At 42.8% G+C, this 10,233-nt stretch overlaps 1 protein-coding gene across 1 annotated transcript in view; it reads right to left on the bottom strand.

Annotated features, from left to right (window-relative positions):
* The window catches only part of slc9a5 (solute carrier family 9 member A5), a 124,564-nt gene that overhangs the window by 8,910 nt on the left and 105,421 nt on the right, over positions 1-10,233 (bottom strand). Inside the window, exon 12 of the mRNA XM_041859576.2 lies at positions 2,413-2,504. Within this exon, the coding sequence (XP_041715510.1) occupies positions 2,413-2,504 (92 nt within the window). The remainder of the gene's footprint in view (positions 1-2,412; positions 2,505-10,233) is intronic.

Below are 10,233 nucleotides of genomic sequence, written 5' to 3'. Positions count from 1 at the left end.
TACCGTTCTCTCTCCTGTAGGGAGTACACAGAGACATAAAGACAGACTCCACTACCGTTCTCTCTCCTGTAACACAGAGACATAAAGACAGACTCCACTACCGTTCTCTCTCCTGTAACACAGAGACATAAAGACAGACTCCACTACCGTTCTCTCTCCTGTAGGGAGTACACAGAGACATAAAGACAGACTCCACTACCGTTCTCTCTCCTGTAGCACAGAGACATAAAGACAGACTCCACTACCGTTCTCTCTCCTGTAGGGAGTACACAGAGACATAAAGACAGACTCCACTACCGTTCTCTCTCCTGTAACACAGAGACATAAAGACAGACTCCACTACCGTTCTCTCTCCTGTAACACAGAGACATAAAGACAGACTCCACTACCGTTCTCTCTCCTGTAGGGAGTACACAGAGACATAAAGACAGACTCCACTACCGTTCTCTCTCCTGTAACACAGAGACATAAAGACAGACTCCACTACCGTTCTCTCTCCTGTAACACAGAGACATAAAGACAGACTCCACTACCGTTCTCTCTCCTGTAACACAGAGACATAAAGACAGACTCCACTACCGTTCTCTCTCCTGTAACACAGAGACATAAAGACAGACTCCACTACCGTTCTCTCTCCTGTAACACAGAGACATAAAGACAGACTCCACTACCGTTCTCTCTCCTGTAACACAGAGACATAAAGACTGACTCCACTACCGTTCTCTCTCCTGTAACACAGAGACATAAAGACAGACTCCACTACCGTTCTCTCTCCTGTAACACAGAGACATAAAGACAGACTCCACTACCGTTCTCTCTCCTGTAACACAGAGACATAAAGACAGACTCCACTACCGTTCTCTCTCCTGTAACACAGAGACATAAAGACAGACTCCACTACCGTTCTCTCTCCTGTAACACAGAGACATAAAGACAGACTCCACTACCGTTCTCTCTCCTGTAACACAGAGACATAAAGACTGACTCCACTACCGTTCTCTCTCCTGTAACACAGAGACATAAAGACAGACTCCACTACCGTTCTCTCTCCTGTAACACAGAGACATAAAGACAGACTCCACTACCGTTCTCTCTCCTGTAACACAGAGACATAAAGACAGACTCCACTACCGTTCTCTCTCCTGTAACACAGAGACATAAAGACAGACTCCACTACCGTTCTCTCTCCTGTAACACAGAGACATAAAGACAGACTCCACTACCGTTCTCTCTCCTGTAACACAGAGACATAAAGACAGACTCCACTACCGTTCTCTCTCCTGTAACACAGAGACATAAAGACAGACTCCACTACCGTTCTCTCTCCTGTAACACAGAGACATAAAGACAGACTCCACTACCGTTCTCTCTCCTGTAACACAGAGACATAAAGACAGACTCCACTACCGTTCTCTCTCCTGTAACACAGAGACATAAAGACAGACTCCACTACCGTTCTCTCTCCTGTAACACAGAGACATAAAGACAGACTCCACTACCGTTCTCTCTCCTGTAACACAGAGACATAAAGACAGACTCCACTACCGTTCTCTCTCCTGTAACACAGAGACATAAAGACAGACTCCACTACCGTTCTCTCTCCTGTAACACAGAGACATAAAGACAGACTCCACTACCGTTCTCTCTCCTGTAACACAGAGACATAAAGACTGACTCCACTACCGTTCTCTCTCCTGTAGGGAGTACACAGAGACATAAAGACAGACTCCACTACCGTTCTCTCTCCTGTAACACAGAGACATAAAGACAGACTCCACTACCGTTCTCTCTCCTGTAACACAGAGACATAAAGACAGACTCCACTACCGTTCTCTCTCCTGTAGGGAGTACACAGAGACATAAAGACAGACTCCACTACCGTTCTCTCTCCTGTAACACAGAGACATAAAGACAGACTCCACTACCGTTCTCTCTCCTGTAACACAGAGACATAAAGACAGACTCCACTACCGTTCTCTCTCCTGTAACACAGAGACATAAAGACAGACTCCACTACCGTTCTCTCTCCTGTAACACAGAGACATAAAGACAGACTCCACTACCGTTCTCTCTCCTGTAACACAGAGACATAAAGACAGACTCCACTACCGTTCTCTCTCCTGTAACACAGAGACATAAAGACAGACTCCACTACCGTTCTCTCTCCTGTAGGGTTAGAATAAAGACTATTAGTAGTGGTTGGGGTGGGACCCCACAGAGTTAATAAAGACTGGGTATTGTTTGGAAAAACATGGTCACACCCAGTGCCATTAATAAACAGCTGTAGTTATGACATTGAACGTCCACACGGACACACCCAGTACCATTAATAAACAGCTGCAGTTACACACACACCAAACACACACACCAAACACACACACACACACACACACACACAGTGACTTTACTCACAGGTAGTTGGTGACGTTGGTGACCTCTGGGAAAGACGCCCTGGAGGCCATGGAGGGAAGAGAGAGCCTGGCAGAGGTCAGCACGTTGCCACCCTGGACAATGAGAGATACACAGAGGTTAAAGTTCAGGGGTCAACTCATCTTTCAAAACACCTCACATTGTCTGAAACGGTTTTACAACAATGCTGATTCTGGACTAAAGGGGACAGTCAGAATGTAATGGGTCACAAAACAGTTTGGGTAAAGTAAAACACCTTCTCAGCTGAATATACGCTCCTACTCAACCCCATAATACCGAAAGCCCTCAAATCTCATCTGTCTAATACTGGGGCTTCATCATAGAAATAGATCGTCATCGCCTCCTTATAAAGTCCCTGTAAACTGGACTGACAGCACCAACAGCAGTCACACAGCAGACATGCGAGACCAGCTGTTTGCTAGTTGTTTTGACACGAGGTCATCTGAGGTAAAGCAACGGAATATGTAGCACTTCTATCTACTGATCCACAACGGGAATCATTTTACTAGGATTCAGGAAGGGTAACTGGTGACTGTTTGATTCTAGTGAGACTAGAGGGGGTAACTGGTGACTGTTTGATTCTAGTGAGACTAGAGGGGGTAACTGGTGACTGTTTGATTCTAGTGAGACTAGAGGGGGTAACTGGTGACTGTTTGATTCTAGTGAGACTAGAGGGGGTAACTGGTGACTGTTTGATTCTAGTGAGACTAGAGGGGTAACTGGTGACTGTTTGATTCTAGTGAGACTAGAGGGGGTAACTGGTGACTGTTTGATTCTAGTGAGACTAGAGGGGGTAACTGGTGACTGTTTGATTCTAGTGAGACTAGAGGGGGTAACTGGTGACTGTTTGATTCTAGTGAGACTAGAGGGGGTAACTGGTGACTGTTTGATTCTAGTGAGGCTAGAGGTAACTGGTGACTGTTTGATTCTAGTGAGACTAAGTAACTTGACTTTTGATTCTAGTGAGACTAGAGGGTAACTGGTGACTGTTTGATTCTAGTGAGACTAGAGGGGGTAACTGGTGACTGTTTGATTCTAGTGAGACTAGAGGGGGTAACTGGTGACTGTTTGATTCTAGTGAGTTTTAACCAGAACCCTGTGGGTCCTATATAGGGAATAGGGTGTAATTTGGGACCCAGTCTCTGTTTCTCCTCCATATAGAACATGTTCTGACTGCTCAGTAGTTCTGTGAATTGGTTCTGGAATAGTTACTGTCAGACTAAGTGTAATGTTTCCAGTAGAGGTGCGCTGGTCAGCTGTTTGTTCACCCGCCCCGCAATTGCTAATAACCCATCTGCAACCACCCGACTTATATGTGATAAAGTGAAAATCTGAGGCTCTGCACCCGACCCTAACCTGCTAATATAGAACATGGGCTGCAGGCTACAGTCAGAGACATCAGATGTTTTGGGGGGGACAGTGGGTGCAGGACTTTTTTGGTGTGCCTGATTTAGACGTGTTTCTGCTTATAGGCCTAATTTCCGACATTTTGGTAAGATATTTACATTTACATTTTAGTCATTTAGTAGATGCTCTTATCCAGAGCGACATACAGTTAGTGCATTCTTCTTAAGATAGCTAGGTGAGACAACCACATTTCTCAGTCATGGTAAGTACACTTTTCCTCACTAAAGTAGTTATCAGCAAAGTAAGAGCTAGAAGGGGGGGGTAAAGTCCCCATATTTGGGGACCCTATTAGATTTTCTTGATTCAATTCAGTCTGGTATGAGAACGGTAGCCCCTATCTGCAAAAGCAGGGTGTCTGCGGAAAGCTGAGTATCTTGGCTATTGATCGGTGCCTTCAAATCTTTGGTGTGACTTACTACCATGTACAGTGGGGAAAAAAAGTATTTAGTCAGCCACCAATTTTGCAAGTTCTCCCACTTAAAAAGATGAGAGAGGCCTGTAATTTTCATCATAGGTACACGTCAACTATGACAGACTAATTGAGAATTTTTTTTCCAGAAAATCACATTGTAGGATTTTTAATGAATTTATTTGCAAATTATGGTGGAAAATAAGTATTTAGTCACCTACAAACAAGCAAGATTTCTGGCTCTCACAGACCTGTAACTTCTTCTTTAAGAGGCTCCTCTGTCCTCCACTCGTTACCTGTATTAATGGCACCTGTTTGAACTTGTTATCAGTATAAAAGACACCTGTCCACAACCTCAAACAGTCACACTCTAAACTCCACTATGGCCAAGACCAAAAAGCTGTCAAAGGACACCAGAAACAAAATTGTAGACCTGCACCAGGCTGGGAAGACTGAATCTGCAATAGGTAAGCAGCTTGGTTTGAAGAAATCAACTGTGGGAGCAATTATTAGGAAATGGAAGACATACAAGACCACTGATAATCTCCCTCGATCTGGGGCTCCACGCAAGATCTCACCCGTGGGGTCAAAATGATCACAAGAACGGTGAGCAAAAATCCCAGAACCACACGGGGGACCTAGTGAATGACCTGCAGAGAGCTGGGACCAAAGTAACAAAGCCTACCATCAGTAACACACTACGCCGCCAGGGACTCAAATCCTGCAGTGCCAGACGTGTCCCCCTGCTTAAGCCAGTACATGTCCAGGCCCGTCTGAAGTTTGCTAGAGTGCATTTGGATGATCCAGAAGAGGATTGGGAGAATGTCATATGGTCAGATGAAACCAAAATATAACTTTTTGGTAAAAACTCAACTCGTCGTGTTTGGAGGACAAAGAATGCTGAGTTGCATCCAAAGAACACCATACCTACTGTGAAGCATGGGGGTGGAAACATCATGCTTTGGGGCTGTTTTTCTGCAAAGGGACCAGGACGACTGATCCGTGTAAAGGAAAGAATGAATGGGGCCATGTATCGTGAGATTTTGAGTGAAAACCTCCTTCCATCAGCAAGGGCATTGAAGATGAAACGTGGCTGGGTCTTTCAGCATGACAATGATCCCAAACACACCGCCCGGGCAACGAAGGAGTGGCTTCGTAAGAAGCATTTCAAGGTCCTGGAGTGGCCTAGCCAGTCTCCAGATCTCAACCCCATAGAAAATCTTTGGAGGGAGTTGAAAGTCCGTGTTGCCCAGCGACAGCCCCAAAACATCACTGCTCTAGAGGAGATCTGATGGAGGAATGGGCCAAAATACCAGCAACAGTGTGTGAAAACCTTGTGAAGACTTACAGAAAACGTTTGACCTGTGTCATTGCCAACAAAGGGTATATAACAAAGTATTGAGAAACTTTTGTTATTGACCAAATACTTATTTTCCACCATAATTTGCAAATAAATTCATTAAAAATCCTACAATGTGATTTTCTGGATTTCTTTTTCTCATTTTGTCTGTCATAGTTGACGTGTACCTATGATGAAAATTACAGGCCTCTCTCATCTTTTTAAGTGGGAGAACTTGCACAATTGGTGGCTGACTAAATACACATTTATAAGGGCAGGCCGAGCCGATTACCTAATTTCAAGATGGCTGCTATCTACATTCCGGTTAGCGTTGTGAAGCATAAAATAAATAAACACGGAATACGTTGATAAACACCGAAAGCAGATCATGAGGAGGTCTTATTTGTCTGCCTGTGACCTACCGTTATTGATCACCAGCCCCGAGAGTCAAATTTTTTATTTTACACAACGTTTTCACCAAACAGCAAACATCTTACAAGGTAAGTTTCAATTTGGTCTGTGTTTGAGCTATAGCTACATGGGGGGTATCAAATGAATCCTTAGGTTGGTAGGAACACATCTAGCATATTGCCAATGTTATCTGATGACGTATGACTTAATGGCAACATCGAATGTCCATCGAGTGACTAGGTTGAAAAACCCCTTGGACATCCCCCTGTATGTGCCCCGATACCAACACAATGTTTCAGAGTGGTTGGTGTTGTGGGAATGTAGTTTTTTATAGTGAACAATAACTTTTAGGCACATCCATCCGGTGGGCAGAAACAGTGCACTTACCACATACATTCGGACACTTTGGAGAGATTGAAAGGACACTTGAATGTACCCTGGTTACCCCATAACACCACCACAACGTTTGAGTGAGGTTGATATGGTAGAAATTGTGTTTATATACTGAACAAATAGCATTTAGGGATTGCAAATCTGTAATAGCACTGGAATTATCTAATTTACAAACATATGGCACTTTGGAGAGGTTTAGGGACACTTGGAAACGTCCCGTGACCACACCTGACATCACTTACTAAAACATCTGCCCGTTTCTAGTTAGGTCTATCAACCCCATTTTCTTCTGATATTGTTCACATGTTGTGGAAGCCATCTGATGTGTTTCCAGCTCTGAGCATCAATAATTCACTTATAAGCTTGTCAATGAAAGATGACTTTCAAAATAAAAATAAATAAAAAAAAGGGTTATTTTGTGTGTGCTTGATCTTGTGTATTCTGAACTATGTAACTTCTATCTATCTAACAGAATAATGTCAAAAAATCGATAGAATGAATGCTTCAGTTTAGTTGACATACATAAAGTTCTCTCTGTCATCTCCGCTTCTTTTCACGGAGAAAATACATTTAGGGACCAGGGATTAAATGCAATAACTATTTAAAAAACTGCAAAGGTTTTCTGTGCAAAATGTCCAAATGACATCAGTTTGACCTGTTGGTAAGGAAATAGAAAGCTGTGCAAACGACCCAACATGTTTCTGATAAGATTTCAGTTCTTCTTGGATGCATAGTTTATGTGGTTGAAATACTATCAGCTTTTATGATGCTGATAAAGACAGCAGCTCTACAGACGGTATCTAACTGCACATTCCCGTTCTCTCAAGACGCTGAAAGATATAAATCATATTTCTCCACTCCTGTTCCAGAGTCAAAATGTACATTTGGTGAAATAATTTTACTGCAAGAAATGATTAATTCTGCAGGAATTCATATTAAGGCTATGTGAGAGGTTATAGACCTACAGTCAGTGTCCAGTTTCCATTTAAATAATCGGAACAGTAGGCTACAGTTCCTTTGACGCGCCACAGGTCTATTTGAAGTCCCCGTCTTGTGACTGTCGAATTTCTATAGCGCCTCACAATCATCACACATAACGTAGCCGGCACTGCCATCATCCTCCTTTACCACTTCACCTAATCTTTCCCAAACATTAGACTACTGTTCTGACCCTTCCTTCTATAACATTAGACTACTGTTCTGAACCTCCCTTCTATAATATTAGACTACTGTTCTGACCCTCCCTTCTATAACATTAGACTACTGTTCTGACCCTCCCTTCTATAACATTAGACTACTGTTCTGACCCTCCCTTCTATAACATTAGACTACTGTTCTGACCCTCCCTTCTATAACATTAGACTACTGTTCTGACCCTCCCTTCTATAACATTAGACTACTGTTCTGACCCTCCCTTCTATAACATTAGACTACTGTTCTGGCCCTCCCTTCTATAGCATTAGACTACTGTTCTGACCCTCCCTTCTATAACATTAGACTACTGTTCTGACCCTCCCTTCTATAACATTAGACTACTGTTCTGACCCTCCCTTCTATAACATTAGACTACTGTTCTGACCCTCCCTTCTATAATATCAGACTACTGTTCTGACCCTCCCTTCTATAACAGTAGACTACTGTTCTGACCCTCCCTTCTATAACATTAGACTACTGTTCTGACCCTCCCTTCTATAACATTAGACTACTGTTCTGACCCTCCCCTTCTATAACATTAGACTACTGTTCTGACCCTCCCTTCTATAACATTAGACTACTGTTCTGACCATCTCTTCTATAACATTAGACTACTGTTCTGACCCTCCCTTCTATAACATTAGACTACTGTTCTGACCCTCCCTTCTATAACATTAGACTACTGTTCTGACCCTCCCTTCTATAACATTAGACTACTGTTCTGACCCTCCCTTCTATAACATTAGACTACTGTTCTGACCCTCCCTTCTATAACATTAGACTACTGTTCTGACCCTCCCTTCTATAACATTAGACTACTGTTCCGACCCTCCCTTCTATAACAGACTACTGTTCTGACCCTCCCCTTCTATAACATTAGACTACTGTTCTGACCCTCCCTTCTATAACATTAGACTACTGTTCTGACCCTCCCCTTCTATAACATTAGACTACTGTTCTGGCCCTCCCTTCTATAGCATTAGACTACTGTTCTGACCCTCCCTTCTATAACATTAGACTACTGTTCTGACCCTCCCTTCTATAACATTAGACTACTGTTCTGACCCTCCCTTCTATAACATTAGACTACTGTTCTGACCCTCCCTTCTATAACATTAGACTACTGTTCTGACCCTCCCTTCTATAATATCAGACTACTGTTCTGACCCTCCCTTCTATAACAGTAGACTACTGTTCTGACCCTCCCTTCTATAACATTAGACTACTGTTCTGACCCTCCCTTCTATAACATTAGACTACTGTTCTGACCCTCCCTTCTATAACATTAGACTACTGTTCTGACCCTCCCTTCTATAACATTAGACTACTGTTCTGACCATCTCTTCTATAACATTAGACTACTGTTCTGACCCTCCCTTCTATAACATTAGACTACTGTTCTGACCCTCCCTTCTATAACATTAGACTACTGTTCTGACCCTCCCTTCTATAACATTAGACTACTGTTCTGACCCTCCCTTCTATAACATTAGACTACTGTTCTGACCCTCCCTTCTATAACATTAGACTACTGTTCTGACCCTCCCTTCTATAACATTAGACTACTGTTCCGACCCTCCCTTCTATAACAGACTACTGTTCTAACCCTCCCTTCTATAACATTAGACTACTGTTCTGACCCTCCCTTCTATAACATTAGACTACTGTTCTAACCCTCCCTTCTATAACATTAGACTACTGTTCTGACCCTCCCTTCTATAACATTAGACTACTGTTCTGACCCTCCCTTCTATAACATTAGACTACTGTTCTGACCCTCCCTTCTATAACATTAGACTACTGTTCTGACCCTCCCTTCTATAACATTAGACTACTGTTCTGACCCTCCCTTCTATAACATGACTACTGTTCTGACCCTCCCTTCTATAGCATTAGACTACTGTTCTGACCCTCCCTTCTATAACATTAGACTACTGTTCTGACCCTCCCTTCTATAACATTAGACTACTGTTCTGACCCTCCCTTCTATAACATTAGACTACTGTTCTGACCCTCCCTTCTATAACATTAGACTACTGTTCTGACCCTCCCTTCTATAACATTAGACTACTGTTCTGACCCTCCCTTCTATAACATTAGACTACTGTTCTGACCCTCCCTTCTATAACATTAGACTACTGTTCTGACCCTCCCTTCTATAACATTAGACTACTGTTCTGACCCTCCCTTCTATAACATTAGACTACTTTTCTGACCCTCCCTTCTATAACATTAGACTACTGTTCTAACCCTCCCTTCTATAACATTAGACTACTGTTCTGACCCTCCCTTCTATAACATTAGACTACTGTTCTAACCCTCCCTTCTATAACATTAGACTACTGTTCTGACCCTCCCTTCTATAACATTAGACTACTGTTCTGACCCTCCCTTCTATAACATTAGACTACTGTTCTGACCCTCCCTTCTATAACATTAGACTACTGTTCTGACCCTCCCTTCTATAACATTAGACTACTGTTCTGACCCTCCCTTCTATAACATGACTACTGTTCTGACCCTCCCTTCTATAGCATTAGACTACTGTTCTGACCCTCCCTTCTATAACATTAGACTACTGTTCTGACCCTCCCTTCTATAACATTAGACTACTGTTCTGACCCTCCCTTCTATAACATTAGACTACTGT

Source organism: Coregonus clupeaformis, chromosome 32 (assembly GCF_020615455.1).
Source record: "Coregonus clupeaformis isolate EN_2021a chromosome 32, ASM2061545v1, whole genome shotgun sequence".
NCBI lineage: Eukaryota > Metazoa > Chordata > Actinopteri > Salmoniformes > Salmonidae > Coregonus > Coregonus clupeaformis.
The sequence above is the reverse complement of the archived record's forward strand: the minus strand, read 5'-3'. Positions and strand labels throughout refer to the sequence as shown.